The 23,602-nt window shown below is 32.2% G+C and overlaps 1 protein-coding gene across 4 annotated transcripts in view; it reads left to right on the plus strand.

The window, feature by feature from the left end:
- The first annotated feature begins 34 nt into the window (after positions 1-34).
- Positions 35-23,602, plus strand: part of LOC127700715 (tubulin-specific chaperone cofactor E-like protein) — a 31,596-nt gene continuing 8,028 nt past the window's right edge. For 3 of the 4 annotated variants that reach the window (XM_052204317.1, XM_052204316.1, XM_052204315.1), the window contains exons 1-6: positions 136-283; positions 6,654-6,766; positions 8,634-8,779; positions 9,882-10,060; positions 12,559-12,901; positions 16,482-16,633. In XM_052204317.1, the coding sequence (XP_052060277.1) occupies positions 6,655-6,766; positions 8,634-8,779; positions 9,882-10,060; positions 12,559-12,901; positions 16,482-16,633 (932 nt within the window). In that variant the 5' untranslated portion in view covers positions 136-283; position 6,654. Of the gene's footprint in view, positions 284-6,653; positions 6,767-8,633; positions 8,780-9,881; positions 10,061-12,558; positions 12,902-16,481; positions 16,634-21,279; positions 21,603-23,602 lie in introns of all 4 variants that reach the window. The other variant, XM_052204318.1, reaches the window with a different exon arrangement.

The raw sequence follows: 23,602 nt of genomic DNA on the forward strand, positions 1-23,602 counted from the left end.
AATAAGAAAACATGATAAAATGGAAATGATAAAATAGTATTTTTTTCTAACTTAAAACTGCAAAATAACATGTACAAAAAGCTACAAAAAAATCCCCAAGAAAGTCACAAATTCCATGACGTAGTTCACACTTCCGGTTCAAAAAGTAGACTTGTATTTTCTTTTTTGATCATTGTATGATTCATTCTAATGGCTAATAGCTAAAAATAGAATGAAAGTTTAAACAGTTGCTGTTTGCCCTGGTCTTCTCACCTAACTCAGTTTGGCACTGGAATACATCTAGGTAATGTAACAATAGTGCATGTTAATCTTTCCAAACTAGCAAAAATTTTAGCACTGTACCATTACTACCAAGCCCAAGCCTTCTTTTGCAAATTTCAATATATTTTCATTTATTTTATAGCTGCATACCTTAAAATGAACATTAACGCATAACCATTGCATTTAACAACGACCATCCGAATGTCATAAAGATACAAATAAGTCTTTTTAATGTGTTCCATATTTTAACCCACACACATCCGAGGGGCCTGATGGGTTATTTTCGATCTTTGTGATCGGTGCATTTTTATCGTGATCCGTTTCTCTACAGATTTTTTTTTTTTACATTTTCGTGATTCGTGATCATGGAAATTTATTTTCTGTGAATCGTGATTGACAAAAAAATCAACTCATGAATCGTGATGAGACCCCCCCCCCCCCCCTTCATCAGGCCCCTCACATCCAAAAAGTACCCCAAAACCACACGCACTTATTTCTACCAATGGAAGTTTGACTATCAATGTATAGTAAAAGAATTTCTCTAATGAAAGTCATGACAGTCTTCACTTTGGATGCCTTTTTATACAACTGCAAAAAAATTTTGCGGTATATTGGTATGACGTTGGCGTCGTCATTGTCGTCGTCCGAAGACACATTGGTTTTCGCACTCTAACTTTAGTTTAAGTGAATGGATCTCTATGAAATTTTACCATAAGGTTCAATACCACAAAAGGAAGGTTGGGATTGATTTTGGGGGTTATGGTACCAACAGTTAAGGAAAAAGGGGCCAAAAATAAGCATTTTTGTAACTTCCAGACATAACTTGTGTTCAAGTGTATGGATCTCTCTGATGTCTCGAACTATGAAAGTAAGAATTTTCGCAAGATGCAGACCTTCTGATAACAATTCAAATCGGATGTATTTCTTATGTCACCTAATCATTTTCAAAAGAGATTAAAGCTGAGTAAACTTACTTGTTTGTATAACAATTAAAATGAAATGTTTATGGTGACCGCTAATTAACACCTTTGTTGATCGTTCAAGCGGAATGTTAGTGTGTTGAACATTTTTCACCTGAGATAAAAACGAAACGAATTTAAATGACCCAAGCCGAGATTAAATGAATCGTTATATTTAAAACTCATTAATTACAATAGATAAAAGGATTAGGACAATTATAATTAATTCATTATAATTTAATGTAAAGCAGACGACCTCATCAGAGACCGTTCAGAACTTATTTCGTGCCGCGAGTGATTTCATAACTTATAGCGACTGACCTCTGTAAATATTTGTGTAGACTATTGATTTTATTTGTGCATGATTTGTATCTGTACTTGTGTTTTTAATTATTACGAAGGTCCAAAAATGGAGATTGAATACACAATCATAAAGTGTCATATCGAAAAAAGGCACACTGTTCATTGTATCTAGTTTACACAAATCTCATACCGTATTTCATGCATTCAAAATTTATGACCACACACTCGACCTCGGATGAGTCGAACCTCGGATGAGTCAAATACTTTGTTCCGGTCCCTTCGACTTCGACACAACGAGGTTCGACTGTATATAAAAAATGAGAAACGAGAAACACTTATGAATCACATCAACAAACGACAACTACTGAACATCAGATTCCTGACTAGGACGGGTGCAAACAATTGCAGCAGGTTTAAACGTTTTAATGGTACCAAACCTTCACCCTTATCTGAAACAATAATGTAACATCACAACATAGAAAGACACACTATAAAATATCAATTGAAATGGCTTAACTCAATCAAAAGACATGTTAACATCAGTGAACATACACTGAACAAATAAATTTGATCTATGATACAATGTAAATACAAAATAAATAATCTAAGGGAAGAATAATTAAAGTAACATGTTATACAGCTGTGAAATGTTAAACAATTTAAGAAAAACAATATGCTTGAACAAAAATATCAGCCATTTGCAATTACTTTAAACGCAGGTAAATGAAAATAATTTTGTTGTTAGGTATACGTGTACAGTTCAAATTGAGAAATTTAAAGGAAATATTTTTTTCAAAATAAATAATTTTGATGTTCATAGTACGAAAAAGTGAAAATTTATAGTAATACCAAAAACTTATCAAAGCTGGTATATAGACCAGATATAATCCTGAATAAGTAAACATTAAATAACAAAAAAGCATTACAATTAGTATCGACAGGTCAAGTAAACAAGAAAGTACGATTTGAGAGTACTCGCAGTTACTGACAGCTAGTTAAAAGCCAAAAACAATAATAAAAAATCATGCATCAGAGACTAAAATCAACTAAAACACATCCCAGGGATTTAGTATTTTAACGTCATGGACAGTCAAAGAAGACATGACTTGTGCAATGCCAAAAATAAATGTATCGACAGGCAGTAGGATAGTCAGGAGTTAACCTCTTTATAGATCAAAATAAACGTGGGTGTGTCTTTATACATCCCGTTTGAAAAGAATACAAATTTAGTTTTAATTTGCTGATGACAAAATCGATATTAGTGCCAATGTAAACTATATTCAAAGATCTAATTACAACATTGGTAAGATAACCTTTACTAATAAGTTTGTTTAAAGGTTCGATGAGTTTACACGGATCACATAGTGATTTACGCGCTTTAAGTACAATATTACCGTAAAATTTAGGATGTGAAATACCGTTTTTAATCAGTTTTCTACAGGTACAGCGAAATTTACTAATCAAATCTTTGTATCTATGAAAGAATTTAGTAAAAGTTTTACGTAATAAATTTATGGTAAAGAAATCTCTGACTTAATAATTTACCAGTGATGCATTGATTATGTTCGTTAAAATCTATGAAATCACTACACACACGGGCAAAATGAACGAGTTGGGATATATAAACACCGTATGATGGAGCCAAAGGAACATCGCCGTCTGAAAAAGGAAAATTAACAATAGAGAATGAAAAGTCGTCTCTTTTGTCGTAAATTTTAGTATTGAGCTATCCTTTAGAGATTGAAATGTCCAAATCTAGAAAAGGACAACTACTGCTGTTTATGTTAGATTTAGTTAAAGTAAGTTCTTTTGGGTAAATTTCGGTAGTATATTTAGAGAACTCTGGATTATTTAACGAAAAAATATCATCCAGATAACGGAAGGTATTGTTGAATGTATCAACCAAATGTAACAATGACGTGTCTTTACTGAGTTTGATCTTAAACTGAGATTCATAGCAATACAGGATTAAATCTGCTATTAAAGGGGTGCAGTTAGAGCCCATAGAAAATACCTACTACTTGTCGATACACTTTATCACCGAAACGTACATGTATGTTGTCCAGGAGAAAATTTAAAGCTTGAATCATATCTTCACATTTCCAGTTAGTGTATCTAGCATACTTTCCTTTTTTGTTACAGAAAAATGCTTTAAACGAATTACAGCAAATAAATTTGTAATGAGATTTTTCAAAAGACAATTTAATTAAATATGAAAACTTTTTTTTGATTAGATTGTGTGGAAGTTTAGTATAGAGAGTAGAAAAATCATAACTGTCAACAGAATTAAAAGGACCATCAAAAGCATGTATTTTATCTAAAACCTCTTAAGAATTTTTAACACTCCAAAAATAATTAATACCATTATTTTCATAAGCTTTATTACAAAAGTTAATAACAAGTTCTTTGATAGTAGTAAGGGAGGTAGTTAGAAACACTGATAGATTGGTAGTAGAACACTTACTAGCTATAGATGCAGAGATGAAAAGGAATTTAAATGTTTTTTTGTGCAATTTAGGTAACCAGTACATAGTTGGGACTTTCAAATGTTCTGAAGAGGCTTTAAGCTGGGTAGTGGCAGTGATATGCTTGTTTACAATTTCACTCTCTGTGGAGCATACGGACCTGAATGTAGAAGAATTTGTAATTTCGTTTTAGAGAACTTCCGTGTAGTATATGCGTCACACCATCACTACATTATTTGCTGTTTTGTCTGCCGGTACGAACACAAACCGCTTTGCGAGTACTTGGAGTTTATTTTTTATTCTAGAAATGGGAATATCATGGACCCTATTACTAATTTCAGAATTGTTTTCAAAATGAGATATACGAATATTAACCATGTTAACAGTATTCATAATTTTATTCAAGTAACTGTCTAGAGATTTTTTATCAGATTTTTCACGTTTAGGCAGACAGAGCGTCTTTAATGACCTGACGACACTGTTTCCAATCTATTATAGATGGAGGACGATATTTAGGTCCTTTCTTAAGAAAAGTTTTGACCTCACGGTCTTCGACAATGTTGAGGTCTCCTGTAAGGACATGACCATAGGGAACATATCTAAAACTAGATGTTTCACAGTCTCAAGTGGAAGGAACTGTTGATTTTAAAATATTATATTTATAGCTGTAAAAATGCAGGAGAAAAACCTTCTGTGAAAGGTAGTACTGCATATTTGAAATATTGTATAAGAATAGAACAACATATGACAAAGTACTTATCACCTACACAAAAAGAATATATTATAAAAAATGGTTGCCATTACAATCTGTCCTAGGTGATTTAAATAGTTCATAACTGGTACAAAAATTATAGTTATATCTTTTTTTTATGTTTTGCTTTTTAGAGTTGAAGAAATATAATGATATCTTTAAGACCATATATACTTAAAACTGTACATGTGTAATCAAGCTGTATTCTGTCTTTATATCAAAAATAAACAAATTACAAAGAAAAATTCAATGATATTTGGTATGCAGATGTATTGGCATTTGCAAATCTCATTTCAATGGAGATTATATGGCCCCACCCCCTCATCATGGTTTATTGACTTTGAAACTTTTACATAGTTACAAGTTAAAATTTGTGTTTAGGTTTGTTATAAGAGAACGACTTGTGATAAGTCAATGGTATTTGGTATGCAGTTTTATAAGTATTGGCATTTCTAATTTCCATGGAGGTTATTTGGCTCTGCACTTTCCATACCAGCTGTCAACCTATGACAATGAAAATGCAGGTGATGACCTGCATAGAAGAATGAAATCTCAGGTCATAACGCGTACAAACTTTTTTGAGCTGAATTTCAGTATTTAGGGGACATTTTTCTTATAATTTATATCCAAGTTTCCAAAACATGCCCACATGATTAAATAATCTTAAATTGTACATTTTATTATTTCATTGCACTTGGAGGCCATTGGTAGATTTGTGTTTCATTGTCTTTATTCCTGTTCATATATAGTCCATGGCATACAATGTGCCAATGTGTGCTTTCTTTGCATACATTTTGTGCAGCTTTTTAACAGTAATACATATCAGAGGTTGATATTAGAGTATAATAAAATAAAGTTAAACAATTAAAGGAGGTATAGATGAAAAAAATAATTTTCAAATTTTTAATTTTTTAATTGTTCTACGGTAGAACAATAAGTAAAAGTATTATTCTGATATGTTTTTGCATTCAATTCATTTTAGATTTTATCTTTTTACAAAAAAAATATAAGTTTAAGGAGTATATTGTGAATTGACAAAAAGAGGAAGTAATTTCAAATTGTTTTTAAAACAAGACCTGTTGGTGACCTTCCGCTGTTGTCTGTTCTATGGTCGGGTTGTTGTCTCTTTGACACATTCCCCATTTCCATTCTCAATTTTAACTTTGAAATACACAAATTATTTACAACCTAAAGCTAATTAAGGTAATTGGTGTTAATTAAAAGTGTGTCAAGTGAAGCCATGCACTGAAATGGGTCACTTGAGCTGAGTTTACACAGCTAGTTGAACTTCTTGTCCAGGAAGAATTACGAATTTGCCGGTATTTTAAAGAAATCAGTTTATATCTAATCAGTCTGAAGGCTTAGGAATCCGGGTGAAAACGGGTTATTTTCCGAATTCCCGGGTTATTTGGTCACCCGGCTGGTGTTCCGGGTGACCCCTCAGAAATGTGAAAATCTCGGGTCACACCTGCAGGATCCGGGTCAGTTGACAGGCATGACTTTCAGTCATGGTTTCATTGACTTTAAATGATTTGCATAGGTTACATATTTAGATATTGCCATTTTAATTTCAACATTTACATTATACTATCAAAATTGCATAACACAAGACATATCTCTACATGTATGTCAACAGTTTATTATTGTCAAATATATTAATTTATGTGGAAAAAAATCTAATAGTTTTGTCATGACTTAAGAACATGATTTTAAAGCTGAAGTCTAATGACTCCACAATAGTGTTTTTTTTATAATTTAGCTTCAACAAAATCTATGCTTGTGGTTGTGGTTACATTGTGACACAATATGCAGCATGGTGTTTTTCCAAGCTCTATTTCAGTTTAAAAGATTAATGTTATCTACTATAAAACTTTGTTCTTCATTTTATGTCTTGTGTTTTTTTGTTGTTGACAGAATGACTGCCTCTACAGGAATAACAATGGTTGAAGCAATTCATCAAAAATATGATGATGATGTGGAAACATGTATACATATACACATACCAGCTTCAGCACCAGGGAAAACAGGTAAACATTATTGTCATGATGAGTATACATGTACATGTAAGCACATGTACCTGTGAGCAAAGAAATGGACAACTGAACAAAATATCTGATATTAAATATACTAAAAATTATATATGGTGAACCAACACCTCAAGTAGAAATCATGCGGTAGGGTAATTAGCAGGTGGATTCCGAAAGGTATTCACAGTTGTCTTTCACCAAGGTAAAATATAAAACGACAATAAAGTCAACAACACTCGTAAATTACCGCAAGGTAGTGGTTTATTATGGTCGACATGTTTCGCCATCAAGCGTGGCGTCTTCAGGACAATATTACATATGAAATCAAACAGTGAAGTACAAATTTGGCGGTTCATGCGGTTTGCCGAAAGTAATGTTACAATAATGGTTGTTATGAAAACGTTATAGATATAAATAGAAAGTGAAAGTGAAATAAGAATTTAGTTAAGTTAAAAGTGAAAGTTAATCAATAAAGTTATTAACGATGTGGTTAGCTGCTATTCACACACGTCTGTGTAGTTATACTCATGGAGGTTTCTAGTGGTACAATGTATTGTAGTAGAGATGATGAAAGTAGATCATAAAATGTCAATTCATTTCCAAATTAGACAACACCTCACTGTTCATCCCGTACCAATTCAACTAGGTTCGCTCTGAGGGAGGTACTGCTTCCAATTGCGTTGGGAATAGTGTGAAGTGTATGATCGCCGCAAATTTTGGGAATTGTACATCTTGGTAGATTCGTTGATATATACTTTGAAAATAAAGTGTCCATGGATTAAGCTTTTCTTCATAAACATGTTTTGTGGTTCCTGTGGTCATTTCGTTTCTGATTCCTTCCTCTTTTCCCGAAGTGGATTGTCTGGTATTCAAAATAATTTTGACTTTGTGTACTTATGTTTTGTTCTGTAAATCTTCAGTAATGGACTGCTTCTTATTAGGTGTTTTTTCTGTGGTTTCTTCTGTTTCCAAATCTCTCTTTCTTTTTTTCTCGAATCTGGTAATTTTCGGGAAAGGATTGAGAACTTTCTAAATGGTCCGTGTTATAATTCATGCATAAAGTATGCATGTACAAAGGTACATGTTAGTGTCTGTCAATTTTCCTATAAAAGCAAAAATGCAAAATACATAAAAAAAATGATATTTTTTTTTATAAAGTCCCAAAAGACTTTCATATTCATAACTTATATTTAGTTTGTTTGGAAAATGAAGAAGGAAACGCACTTAGCATATATAGAAGAGTCCCATTGCTAGATTTGTTATATTTATGACAGAAATATGTATGACTTCTTTTAAACTGAGTTTTACTGTGCATATTGCTGTGTGTTTGTTTTTTCTACATTGGCTAGAGGTATAAGGGGAGGGTTGAGGTCTCACAAAACATATTTAACCCAGCCGCATTTTTGCCTCTGGCCTTTGTTAGTCTTGTATGATTTTTAATTTTAGTTCATTTATATGTTTTGGAGTTTAGTATGACGTCCATTTTCACTGAACTAGTACACATTTTTGTTAAGGGGCCAGCCGAAGCCCGCCTCTAAGTGCGGGATTTTCTCGCTGTGTTGAAGACCCATTGGTGGCCTTCGGCTGTTTTCTGCTCTTTGGTTGGGTTGTTGTCTCTTTGACACATTCCCCATTTCCATTCTCAATTTTATGTCATTAAAATATACACAAAAAAAACACACACAAACCCTTTATTCCTAACTAAAAAAAGTATAATCTTGTATATAGTCTGAAAACAGATTTTCTAAGTATTGCCTAACAAAGTAATATGTGTGAAGGATTTAATTTTAAGTAAGTTTAATTAAAAGAATGAGCTGAATGCTGGTATATGTATGTAGTTTAATGTTATCTTATTGTAATTTTGTAGATTCTGGTCACATAGTAATACCCCCTATCTTAGCTTTGCATGACAGTAATATCTGTGAAGCAGGAGATCTAGACCGTCTAGGAACATTGTGTAAACAAGTCCAGGAACTAGATCTCACCAAAAACTGTATCAAGGATTGGAATCAGGTGATCAATGTGAACAAAAACTTATAAACATTCTGTTGATCTTAAACATGGTTACTGTACATTTTGTTTGATGAATGCAATATTCAGTATGAGTCATAACTACAGCAATTAAAGAAATGCTATTTACATTTTATATTATACAGCTACCATATATCCTTTGTTTTTCTCCAATAACAAGTGTAAAGGCATATGTATTTAAAATTTCATATAGAGTCTATGTATATGATGTCAATATATTATGTAAATTATAATTGATATTGAAAAAAAAAATTATTTAATCTACACAGGTCACAGGAGTTTTACTATTCCATATTCAGTACTAAAATAAAACCATGGAAAAACTTCAAACTTCTATTGTATTAACCATTATGTGTTGAACTCAAAACAAAAAAATGAGTTTCATTAAATAATGAAACAAACATATAAAACACACAGGAAAGAAAACAAAAATTTCCTCAGGAAGCAATTTAAAAAAGAATTGTGTATTCAAGGGGAGGTAATCCAAGATTTAAAACTTTAATTTCCACAAGAATGACTGTCCAGGAAGATTTCATGATACAATTCCTCCAATATCCTGTATTATCTAGGCAGATATCATTATGATACAATGCCCCTGAAATCCTGTATCATCTGTTTCCATGGTAATTTAAAGCTTATTGATAAAGATTGTTCTATACTAAGTAATGCAAATTATAGTGAAAGAAAAAAGTGCAAATTACAGTGAAAGAAAAATAGGGAATAACCAAAAATAAGACTGATGTAAAATATTGAAAAAGAGAGGCGAAAGATACCAGCTGAGGAACATTCAAATTCATGAGTTGAAAATAAACTGATAACGCCATGGCTAAAAAAGAAAAAGACCAACAGACAAACAAAAGTACATAAAACACAACATAGAAAACTAAAGACTGAGCAACACGAACCTCACCAAAAACTTGTTGAACAGTCTCGACAGTACATGTATTACCTACAGTTTAAAGTTCTGTTAATCACTTGATAACACAATTAGAATTTTGTATTTTTGCATCTCAGTAATTTTTCTTTTCGTTATATAACATTATTAGCTTTTTAAATTTGATGAATAAATCTGTTGATTTTTCAGATAATAGAAATTATAGAAAGACTACCAAGACTGAGATTCCTGAATTTAACCAGTAATCCAATTGAAAACAGGTCGTCCTGGCAATGTGATAAACAGTTTCCAAATATAAGCAATCTAATTCTTAATGACACAAATATAGCATGGGATTGTTTGATGAAACTTCTGCATGTCTTTCCAAGGTAAGGTTGCTGCCTCTGAATTAGTAATTTTAAGGAAATTTTGCAGTTTTTGGTTATTATCTTGAATATTATTATAGATAGAGATAAACTGTAAACAGCAATAATGTTCAGCAAAGTAAGATCTACAAATAAGTCTAACATGACCAAAATGGTCAATTGACCCCTTAAGGAGTTATTGCCCTTTATAGTCAATTTTTATTAATTTTTTATATGACCGCAAAAAAAATATTAGGGTTGTATATTGCTATCACGTCGTCATCCGAAGACATTTGGTTTCCAGACAATAACTTTAGTTTAAGTGTATGGATCTCTCTGAAATTTAACCAAAAGGTTCAATACCACAAAAGGAAGGTTGGGATTTTTTTGGGGTAATGGTCCCAACTGTTTAGGAATTAGGGGCCAAAAAGGGGCCCAAAACGAGCATTTTTCTAGTTTCAGGACAATAACTTGTGTATAATTATTTTGATTGCTCTGAAATTGTACCACAGGTAGAAGGTTGGGATTCATTTTTGGGGGTAATTGCCCAAACCTTTCAGGAATTAGGGGGCAAAAAGGGTCTAAAACAAGCGTTTTTCTTGTTTTCAGACAATAACTTGTGTTTAAGTGTATGGATGTCTCTTAAATTGTACCACATTTTATGGAAAGAAAATTTCTTCAAATATTATTTTTTTTAGGAGGAGGGTAAAAAAAAATTTTTTTTTTTTCCATCAAGATTTAAAAAATTGTCAATTTTCCAAAGAAAAATTGGGGGTCACAATTTATTTGGCTAATTCTTTGTATATAGTCTGAAAACAGATTTTCTAAGTATTGTGCAACAGCACAGTGTATTGCACAACAGCAAGAAATCTAAAGAAAATATAAATTCAAATCATATAACCAATTTCAAGTTCTTTGACTACATTAATTCTGTGTCAGAAACCTATAATGTGTCAAATATTTAATTACAATCCAAATTCAGACCTGTATCAAGCTTGAATATTGTGTCCATTTTTGCCCTAACTGTTTAGGGTTGGACCTCTGCGGTCATATCCAGCTGTGCTCGGTGAAGCAGTTTATTGTAAATTTTTGGAGTCTTTTACAAAAATCTTCTCCTCTGAAACTACTGAGACAAATTAAACCAACCTTGGCCACAATCATCATTAGGGTATCTAGTTTAAAAAATGTGTGTGATGACCTTGCCTACCAACCAACATGGCTGACATGGCTAAAAATGGAACATAGGGGTAAAATGCAAGTTTTGTCTATTATTTTTTGAACCGTTATAAATAGAGAAAATCTGAAAGGAGCAAAAATGTTCAGAATAATGAGCTCTACCAATTGGCCATATACATCAAAACTATAGACAAATTCTTATAGGAGTTATTGCCCATAAATGACAAATTTTACTATTTTTTTTTCATTTTTGCCTATTATCATGAAAACTATGATATTTAGAGAGAAACATTTTTTCCGTTATGCCTCATATGATTTAAATTATAATAGATAAATAGACATTTTAAATCACAAAAATGATCAGCAAGGCAAGATCTATTAAAAAGTCAAATTTTGCCAATATAGTTAGTAGACTGTCACTCTTCATAGGAGTGATTCCCCTATAATGAGGATTTTTTTACCCTCTTTGAGTTTTGAGCAAAAACTAAAGAAGATAGAGAGAAACTAAACAGACTAATAAATAAAATAGAGATTTTTGTCATGAAGTCTATTCTTGTCTACAAATTTATTGGAGAGTGTCCTTTGTTTGATATGCACATGTACATAGACCAAGGTGAGCGACACAGGCTCTTTAGAGCCTCTAGTTTAGAATGCACCTTGTTTTGTTAATCTGGCATATTTAATTTTAAAAACAAGTTTTATATAAAACAATCTATCTTCAATGATATTTGAATGTCTTATATCTTGTCCTTTATCACTCAGGAGCTGTGATATTACAGCCTCTGCTCCAAATCCATTTTTGATGACTCCAATTGATTTCCATAGTTTCAAATATTAGAAAGTGATTTCTGAATTTAGACATGTTCCTTCAACCTTTTAAAGGTTTTAAAAGTTTAGACAAGTTATTGTTATGTTCCCAGATTTGAAATGCAGTATGAACCCAAAGTCAATAATTTAAATTGGACGCAAATGTCAATTTTGGAGGGGTTCAATGTCCTTCTCTTACTCATAAAGTAAGGAGGTCTGTAACTTTCAAAAACTTGCTGAAATATAGACAATTCTCTATGGGTTTAGAACTAAGATAAACTTGTGGTACAACTTTTTGTGTAAGAAGAAACCAGTATACCCTTCCTCTTCATTTATTCTTACTTTAATAAATTTTTTTTTGCCACTTTCCAACTGTATTTTTACTGGTAAAAAGTTGCCTCTGTATAAGATTAAATATGAGATCATATCTGGTAACTATTAGGTAAACAATGTGAATTGTCTTATGATTGTTAAGTATTAATTGTATGTTGGGTCTCAAGAAAATGTACTGTGTGTATTAATTTCTTTTATATTTGAAGGGTTGAAGAATTGCATCTAAGTTTGAATGGATACAGTTCAGTGGATTTACATGGTGATTTCAGATTTCCCCCACTGTCCAGGTTATATCTCAATGAAAATAAAATCCAGGATTGGACTGAAATGTGTCGTTTAGGACAGTGCTTTCCTAATTTAGGAAATTTAGTTGCTATGGAATCCAAATTTACGAGCATCATGAGTGATGCTGATTTGAAAGAAACATTTCCATGCCTAAAATCACTAAATTTATCAAAAACCAATTTGGCAACATGGGAAGATATTGAAATATTTAGAGAATTTCCAGCATTAGTTGATCTCAGGATAAAAGATTTATCATTTATAAAGGTAACTTTTTTCAATAAAGTTTATCTGTTTTTTGTTATTGGTGTAAGTTATGCGCTGATTTTTCGGGGTTATTTTTATACGACCGCAAAAATTTTTGGGGGTTGTATATTGGTATGATGTTGGCGTCTTCGTCGTCCGAAGACACATTGGTTTTTGCACTCTAACTTTAGTTTAAGTGAATGGATCTCTATGAAATTTTACCATAAGGTTCAATACCACAAAAGGAAGGTTGGGATTGATTTTGGGGGTTATGGTACCAACAGTTAAGGAATTAGGGGCCAAAAATGGGCCAAAAATAAGCATTTTTGTAACTTCCAGACATAACTTGTGTGTTAGTGTATGGATCTCTCTGACATTGTACCACCAAATTCCATATCACAAAGGGAATGTAAGGATTGATTTTGGGGGTAATTGCCTCAAAATTTTAGGAATTAGGGCCAAAAAAGGGGCAAAAAACAAGCATTTTTCGAGTTTCATGACAATAACTAGTGTGTAAGTGTATGGATTTTTATGAAATTGTACTGCAAGGTTCCATATCACAAAGGGAAAGCTGGAATTGAGTTTGGGAGTAATTGCCCAAAAAGTTTAGGAAGAAGGGGCCAAAAAGGGTCCAAAAATAAGCATTTTTCTAGTTTCCAGACAATAACTTGTGTTCAAGTGTGTGGATCTCTCTGAAATTGTACTGCAAGGTACCATACCACAAAGGGAAGGCTGGGATAGATTTTGGGGGTAATTTTTTGCCTAAAAAATTTAGGAATTAGGGGCCAAAAAGGGGCAAAAAACAAGCATTTTTCTAGTTTCAGGACAATAACTTGCGTGTAAGTGTATGGATCTTTATGAAATTGTACTACAAGTTTCCATATCACAAAGGGAAAACAGGGTTTGAGTTTGGGGGTAATTGCCCTAAACGTTTAGGAATTTGGGGCCAAAAAGGGGCCTAAAAACAAGCATTTTTCTAGTTTCCAGACAATAACTTGTGTTCAAGTGTATGGATCTCTCTGAAATTGTACTGCAAGGTACCATACCACAAAGGGAAGGCTGGGATTGAGTTTGGGGTTGCTGAATCATAAGGGGGTTCCAAAAATTATGGGGAGGGATTTTTTTTTCCTTTTTTTCTTTTATTTTTCTTTAAAATTTTCCATTTTAAAGTGGTTATTTCTGATTTATATATAAAAGCAAATAATAATGATATGGTTTGAATAGGTAAATTAAATTTTTTTAAGTTCTTAGACCACATTCATTCTGTGTCAGAAACCTATGCTGTGTCAAATATTTAATCACAATCCAAATTCAATTCAGTGCTGTATCAAGCTTGAATGTTGTGTCCATACTTGCCCCAACTGTTCATGGTTCGACCTCTGGGGTCCAAAAGTTGGAAAAAACTGGACAACTAGTGAACTAAATTAAACAAATAAAGTAAACAAAAATAATTATTTATTTTTTTAAATTTTGGTTGTATGACTGAAAATCAAGGAAAAAAATTCAAAATTCAATGTATTTAGACATGGTTTACATAATTAAAATCTGAATTACAAAAACAATTTTCTGATTGGTCAGTAATAAGAATCTATTTTTACAAGACCAATGAACATAATGAATATATGTGGTAACTGTGGAATACACAACTACAAATATTTATGAATGGCAGTCATTGTACATCAAAAAATATAATTTACTTGAAATGAAGTAAGTGTGAATCAATAGATTGGGTCAGAATATGAAATTGTGTACAGTGTAACTTCACACATAAAATTTTTCTCAGATGTCATGTTTTAAAAATAAAACAGTTATTTCTACATTTTCTACAACAGAAAATCTGTGACAATCAAAAAGGTTAGTGTCAGTCATAAAATTAGACTAATAAAACTTGGTTTATCATATCAAGTCAAGATGCTGAATCAACATTCTCTCTGCCAACAAAAAGGCGGTTAAGCGAAAAGTGGACAAAGAATCTACTCCAACATAACTAACTGTATGACAGTCTGGAAAATGGGGGGTGCTTCATTTCTGATTTATTAAATTTGTAAGGCAGTATCTCTAAATTTTTTATATTTTGGTCCATTATTCTCTATTCCTTACATTTTTGGTCCATTATTCTCTATTCCTTACATTTTTGGTCCATTATTCTCTATTCCTTATATTTTTGGTCCATTATTCTCTATTCCTTACATTTTTGGTCCATTATTCTCTATTCCTTACATTTTTGGTCCATTATTCTCTATTCCTTACATTTTTGGTCCATTATTCTCTATTCCTTACATTTTTGGTCCATTATTCTCTATTCCTTACATTTTTACACCCCTTTATTCTCTATTCCTTACATTTTTACACCCCATTATTCTCTATTCCTTACATTTTTGGTCCATTATTCTCTATTCCTTACATTTTTGGTCCATTATTCTCTATTCCTTACATTTTTGGTCCATTATTCCCTATTCCTTACATTTTTGGTCCATTATTCTCTATTCCTTACATTTTTTGTCCATTATTCTCTATTCCTTACATTTTTACACCCCATTATTCTCTATTCCTTACATTTTTGGTCCATTATTCTCTATTCCTTACATTTTTGGTCCATTATTCTCTATTCCTTACATTTTTGGTCCATTATTCTCTATTCCTTACATTTTTGGTCCATTATTCTCTATTCCTTACATTTTTACACCCCATTATTCTCTATTCCTTACATTTTTACACCCCATTATTCTCTATTCCTTACATTTTTGGTCCATTATTCTCTATTCCTTACATTTTTGGTCCATTATTCTCTATTCCTTACATTTTTACACCCCATTATTCTCTTTATTTTAATTTTATGGGCTATTTTTCTCTATTATTAATTTTTTAGTCACACTAATCTGTTCTATGAGCCTTTTCCATACCCTACTGTATCCTTAGAAGTAGCAAAGTGCCCTTAAATCAACATTTCTCAAGCTGTTTACACTGGAATGCTCAGAAGAACTGAACACATAATTTTAACACATGTTATATCAGCATCATTTGAGTTAATGTACACTAATGTAATATTGCATTTAGAATTTTGTGTGATTGATAGAATTACAATAGTCCATCAGGAATATGGTAAAGTGCTACAAATTTTTGTGCCTTAAAAAATTTCTGTGAGATCATTGATGCATTTTGCCATAAAAGTAGGTAAGCCAAACATTTTTAGCAAAATTTTGTATCAGTACACACATATGAATAAACCACGGGGGGGGGGGGGGGGGGGGGGGGGGGGGGGGGTCTCAACATTGGATTTTGGGTACAGTTGTGCAGCTGGGATTTAAAAAACACCCCCATTCATATATTGAATAATTGTGAAATTCCTACCTATACATATATTTCACAGCGAAATCATAACCCATTCATATATTTATCAGCTCAGATAGTACCTAAATATATCACAATTGGTCAATTACTACCTATTGATATATTTTCTCGGTAAAATTGTACCCCATATATATATCTGACGTATCAAAAAAGGGACCCATTCCAGCGGCACATATGTATATACCTTCATAAAGGAAGAGACCCTCCCCCCCCGTGGAATAAACTATATGGGATAATTCATCTTTTGCAGAAGTTATCTGAGAAAGAGAGAAGACAAAATATTGTATCCAGACTTCCAAACATCACCAAGTTAAATGGTAGTCCTGTACATGAACAGGAGAGAGAAGAGGCAGAAAGAGCCTTTATCAGAAACTTTCTAGATGCTGAAACCAAACCTAAAAGGTACAATAAATTTTATTATGCATTTGTTATGGTGTATTTATCATTATGAATCTAGTGTCTATACATGGCAGTAAAAAGTCAGAGATGTATCGATATACACCAAGTCGAATTGACTGGCCCCGGACCACAATTAATGATCCTGCTTTTCGTTGTCCACGAATATAGTTTCCTTTCATTAAAGTGTATTTTTTCTTTATTAGGGCCCTGCCGAATGGCGGACGCCCTATATTGATCAGTCTGTCCGTCCGTAACAAATTGTGTCCGCTCTATATCTAGAGAACCGTTATGATTTCAAAGTTTATACTTGACATGTATATTAACCAACACCAGAGGGTGTGTCATAATGTATGAATAACTTCCTAGGTCAAAGGTCAAGGTCAAAAACTTTGGTTTTAGTTGACAACCCCATGTCCTATGGTAAAGATTGTGTCCGCTCTATATCTTGAGAACCGTTATGATTTCAAAGTTTATACTTGACATGTATATAAACCAACACCAGATGGTGTGTCATAATATATGTACAACTTCCTAGGTCAAAGGTCAAGGTCAAAACTTTGGTTTTAGTTGACAACCCCATGTCCTATGGTAAAGATCGTGTCCGCTCTATATCTTGAGAACCGTTATGATTTCAAAGTTTATACTTGACATGTATATAAACCAACACCAGAAGGTGTGTCATAATTTATGTACAACTTCCTAGGTCAAAGGTCAAGGTCAAAAACTTTGGTTTTAGTTGACAACCCCATGTCCTATGGTAAAGATCGTGTCCGCTCTATATCTTGAGAACTGTTATGATTTCAAAGTTTATACTTGACATGTATATAAACAAACACCAGAGGGTGTGTCATAATTTATGTACAACTTCCTAGGTCAAAGGTCAAGGTCAAAAACTTCGGTTTCAGTTGACAACCCCATGTCCAATGATAAAGATACAAATTTTTTACCACACATTATTCACAGCGGGGCCCACAGAGATGGCTCCCATCTCAATGATATCTAGTTTTTTTTCTTTCCCTTGATCATACATTTCTTACTTTTTATGGGGTGGAAATGAAAGAAGAGAGCTGAAATAAATTTTTGAATGTTTTATTTTAACTGATTTTGATATGGAAAGAGTGATTAGGCCAGGTGCAAAAAGGTAATATTTACAGTTTTCGGATCATCTCTTGACTATTGTCTATAGGGGTATGGATGTGTATTGGCTAAATTTGTAAGATGTACACATGCAATTTTTCTGAAAGTTGGATATATTTTTGGACTTGTACTGTACATTACACACACAAAAGATTTGACAAAAAAAGCAGGTAATTTTTTTTTAATGTGACAAAACGTTATAAAGAACTAATAAGGGAATTAATTGTGGTCTGTGGCCTCAGAGGTGCATTTCAGCAAATTTTGAATTTGTACTTTGACAACTTCTCTGAATGATCTATTGGAATTAATTTGTCAAACTACATGAGAATAAATGATTTCCAATTTTATTTGATAGAAATTTTGTAAAAAAGCCACTATTCAGCTAATATGCCCGAAATGTAGCTTTTTCACTTGTCTCAATATTTTTACAAAAGTAGCATGCTTTCTTTCTCTCTGACAGATTTTTATGATTTTCTATTTGTCTTTTTGGTATTTAATTTAGATGTTTTACTCAATTAGGAACTCTGAACAGAAAGAAAAGTAGATAAATACATAAAAAGTATGCAAAATGTGCTGTTTTAATGGTCAAAGTCTAACAGCCCGTACGAAGCAAGTGAAATGTGAGGTTCTATGCACATAAAAGTTGAATTCCTTTAAACAAATTTCACTGAATCTGTATCAAAAGCACTTATTACTGGTTGTTTTACCTTGTCTGTTTTACAGACTACCTTTAATTTCTTCTGTTGGATAGCTAGTGGTTAAAATATTGGCCTTTTGAGGCTGAAATTTCATGCATCTTTTAAACAGTAAAGTGAATAAACTTTGCATCAGACCATACTGCCTACATATATAGTTTTGTTACATCCAGGCTTCGTGTTTCATCATATCTAAGCAAGGATTTGAGCAAAAAGAAGCATATTTCCATTTCCCATATCATTTATATGCTTTTTATTATGGAAATATGGGGAACGGCCTAAATTGACAACTTGTTTTTTTAAGCTTGACATTGCTTAAGACCATGTCATCCTCATGTGTTATGCAGTTTGAAACTTATATTTCCATGAAAAGTACATTTATGATATGTAGAAGGTTTTTTTTTAACTTAACAACTTCAGAAAATTGTAAGTGGAAAATATTACATTTCATATAAGGCCTCGCTTCATTTGAAAACCTCTATTTTTTGGCACAGGCTCATATAAAATTAACTTTTTGCCGATTTTCATAAGTCTGATACATTCAGTATGCTATCTATTACTTTAAATAGATAATATCTTATACATAGAGACATTAAAAAGTGCACATTTTTGTTTTTTGTTTGTTTTTTTAAGCCAAACTTTGATAGTTAAAATTGTTCTATTTCAACGTCACAATTCAGCAACCAAAGGCTACATTTTCTATAATTGATATCATATGGCTTTGAAACTGGGTAAACTGTCTCATAATACACTAAGCTTAAATCATGCCAAGTTTTATTGGAATTGGTCAAGTTTTTGACCCCTAAAAGGCCCCATACCACAATTAATGATCCCCCTTTTCGTTGTCCACAAATATAGTTCCCTTTAATTAAAGTGTATTTTTTCTTTATTTTTTTTCTTTCCCTTTCTCATACATTTCTTACTTTTTATGGGGTGGAAATGAAAGAAGAGAGCTGAAATAAATTTTTGGATGTTTTATTTTAACTGATTTTGATATGGAAAGAGTGATTAGGCTAGGTGCAAAAAGGTAATATTTACAGTTTTCGGAACATCTCTTGACTTGTCTATAGGGGTATGGATGTGTATTGGCTAAATTTGTAAGATGTACACATGCAATTTTTCTGAAAGTTGGATATATTTTTGGACTTGTACTGTACATTACACACACAAAAGATTTGACAAAAAAAGCAGGTAAATTTTTTTTAATGCGACAAAACGTTATAAAGAACTAATAATGGAATTAATTGTGGTCTGTGGCCGACTCATTAGTTCTGAAAAAAGATTTGTCCTGGTTTAATCCTTGAACATGCAAAATAACTCAAAGCTTTAGGTGCATTGCATTACTTGACAGCACTGTATATCTAGTATTCAACTTAAATTATTATATCTTCGAGGACAGATAAGAATGAAATCATGTAAGAATATCTTATATTTTTTTTAACCCCAACACTTGGATGAGGGGCTGTATTGCATCCATCTGTCTGTTCTGTTGGTTCACCTGTCTGTTTATTCCTCCAACAATTTTCTCAAGTACTACTGAATAGAATGACTTGATATTTAGTCAGCAGCTTGACTATGAAGTGTGAGGATCTGTCAGACACCTACTTCCTGATCTGATTTTACATAGAATTACGAGTGAGGACACGTGTAGGGACACAACAACACATGCTTTGTTGTTGTATTTGTAATTTCTTAATTCCATTGGAATCAGTTCACTTTCCTTCTTTAATTTTCTCGTCTTTGATTCAATTTTTTTATTTATAAGATAGAGAGCAAATACTGTGGATTCATTTTTATTCGTGGTATACCAATTTTCGTGGGTTTCGTGGGTCACAGTGAACCACGAATTTAAGAATTCAACGAAGAATAATCCCGAGAAATGTGTATGGGGTCGGATGTTTATTTCTGGTTATGTTATGCAGTTCTAGTATAGTGTTGACTAGCGATAAACATTGTAACATAACACGTGTTTTTATTGAAAGAAGATACAAGTATTTTGATTAAATCAATAATAAATATATCGAATATCAGTGATCATTTACTTTTTAAAATTGATTAAAACTGTTTATGGAAAATAACTGCAAGTTGTTAATTACTGTGTCATAGTTTGGTTTACTGGTGATAAAAAATCAATAGGATTAAGTATTGGGATATTGCCCTAGGTAATATTGTTTATGACAGGAACATTTATTTTCACACCTTTTACTTATATGACTGTTTATTATATCGTGATTAGGGAAATGAGCTTTCAATCATAGAGTTTGGAATGCCTTATAAAATTCCGACAAGTATTTATAAATTGTAAAACAAACAAATAATTAGAGTTGTCTCTGTCCATTATTGTAATAGAAGTTTTCAAAGAAATTTTTAACCTAGAATGACCAAGCGAGGATTTTGACAATTCAAAACTTTTTCAATGAATTCCTGCTTTTTTGTTTGTTTTATTATTGATCAAACCAAGGATGTTATATGATCACCTAAATCAAAAAGAAATCCACGAATTACGTATCTGAATTTTTTTTTTTGTAATCAGCGATCCATGAATTTACGTATACCACGAAACATCTTTTTTTCTCTATCCACGAAAATTGATACCCACGAAAATAAATGAATACACAGTAGCAATTTTATTTCAAGTGATGAGATTATTAACCATATATCAACATACATGTATTGTATGGTACTAGCACAAAATGCATTCTATTTACACTTTTGTCATCCATTTATAGTTTCATCTCCTTTGAAACATTTTCATGAAAATTAGTTAATTAAATTTCATATTAGCACTCCTTGAAAAAGTAAGTTTTATTTTTGTAGATTTTATGAATTGGAGAAAATTCATGGGAAAGTAGAACACCTTGCGGATATTGATTTGACACCCGACGACCTTTATTATCACATCAAGGTCAAATATGAAAATAAAGAAGAAATGATGGACATTTTAAAAGATCAAACTGTCAAAGATTTGAAGAAAGTACTTCAAAATTTTTGTGGAATCGCGAGTGACAAAATGAAGATTTTTGAGTTTAAATCAGATTATTATCATGATAATAATTTACATCTAATGAGATCAGATATAAGGTCACTTCATTCGTATCGTTTTACAGAACTGGATGAAATACACATTTATGAACTTTAAGGTTGTATTCCAGTATATATGTTTACTGAGAATATATGATCAGTATGCCTATCTGTCTGTCTGGACAAGTTCTCTCCCCTTGTCCAATTTATATTAAATTTTGTGCAAACTTGACAACAAGCAGGATTAACGGCTTTAATTTTTTATCTAGAATTGTATGCTCCCTTCCACTGTGAAATTTTGACTCTTTTAAAAACCCAACAAAATCATTGAAACTTTTACATAGTTTATTGTGTTATCATGAAACTTATTATTATTGAGTTTTCTTAGAAACCTATATGTTGCTGCCAAATAAATTTCAAAGTTTAATAGTTGAAGAATATAAAAGAACAAAAATAATTTTAAGCTTACTGACTTCATTGACTTCATTTTGGTGAATATATTATATAAAAGTTGAATGAAAAATATACTGAAAATATCAATTTAAGCATAATGTTATTATATGATAGTGCTTTCAAGCTGAAAAATGTTTCCCTAACAGGGTAATAGCATGTTTGATACAATTGAAATACAAGATCATGTCAAGTAGAATATTCTTCAATAACAGTTCACAATAAAAGAGATTAATTTGTTATTTTTAGCTCAAGATTAAAGAGGCATTTCATATTTGATTTATAACATACTAAAAGATATATCCAAATTACAAAAAGTTCTACAGAAACAATTATCAATGAATGGACTCATTATAATGTATTAGCATTTTGTTTGTATTTTAGACGTGACACCATTTGATTAACCATCATGATGACCACCAAGGAATGCCTATGGTCATCTGACCTGATATAAGCACAAATATTAATCTAAATACACATATGAAATTGTTTAATGCCTATTTTTTTGGGTCTGTTTGATTTCATGTCAATGATTTATAAAATATGTAAATCTTTGTTTTTGTCGAGCCTGCGACTTTTGTTGAAGAAAGCTCGACATAGGGACAGTGATCCGGCGGCGGCGTTAACTTACTTCTTAAAAACTTAATATTTCAGAAGGTAGAAGACCTGGATTTTTCATACTTTGTATATAAATGCCTTATGATATGAAGTTTCCGTCTGTCATATGTCTATTGTCCTTGACCTCATTTTCATGGTTCAGTGACTACTTGAAAAAAAGTTAATATTTTTTGTAATGTTGATTTCTCTCTTATTATGAGTAATAGGATAACTATATTTGGTATGTGCCTACCTTGCAAGGTCCTCATGCCTCTCAGACAGTTTTCACTTGACCTTGACCTCATTTCATGGATCAGTGAACAAGGTTAAGTTTTCGTGGTCAAGTCCATATCTGAGATACTATAAGCAATAGGTCTACTATATTTGGTGTATGTAATCAGTTCACTTTCCTTCTTTAATTTTCTCGTCTTTGATTCAATTTTTATACGACCGCAAAAATTAAAAATTTTTTGGTAGTATATTGGTATGACGTTGGCGTCGTCATCGTTGTCGTCGTCGTCATCGTTGTCGTCGTCGTCGTCCAAAGACACATTGGTTTTCGCACTCTAACTTTAGTTTAAGTGAATGGATCTCCATGAAATTTTACAATAAGGTTCAATACCACAAAAGGAAGGTTGGGATTGATTTTGGGGGTTATGGTACCAACAGTAAAGGAATTAGGGGCCAAAAAGGGGCCAAAAATAAGCATTTTTATAACTTCCAGACATAACTTGTGTGTTAGTGTATGGATCTCTCTGACATTGTACCACAAGGTTCCATATCACAAAGGGAATGCTGGGATTGATTTTGGTGGTAATTGCCTCAAAATTTTAGGAATTTGGGGCCAAAAAAGGGCCAAAAATAGCATTTTTCTAGTTTCCAGACAATGACTTGTGTTCAAGTTTATGGATCTCTCTGAAATTGTACTGCAAGGTACCATACCACAAAGGGAAGGCTGGGATTGAGTTTGGGGGTAATTGCCCAAAACGTTTAGGAAAAAGGGGCCAAAAATAGCATTTTTCTAGTTTCCAGACAATTACTTGTGTTCAAGTGTATGGATCTCTCTGAAATT

The sequence above is a fragment of the Mytilus californianus genome, unplaced genomic scaffold (assembly GCF_021869535.1).
Source record: "Mytilus californianus isolate M0D057914Y unplaced genomic scaffold, xbMytCali1.0.p SCAF_5, whole genome shotgun sequence".
NCBI lineage: Eukaryota > Metazoa > Mollusca > Bivalvia > Mytilida > Mytilidae > Mytilus > Mytilus californianus.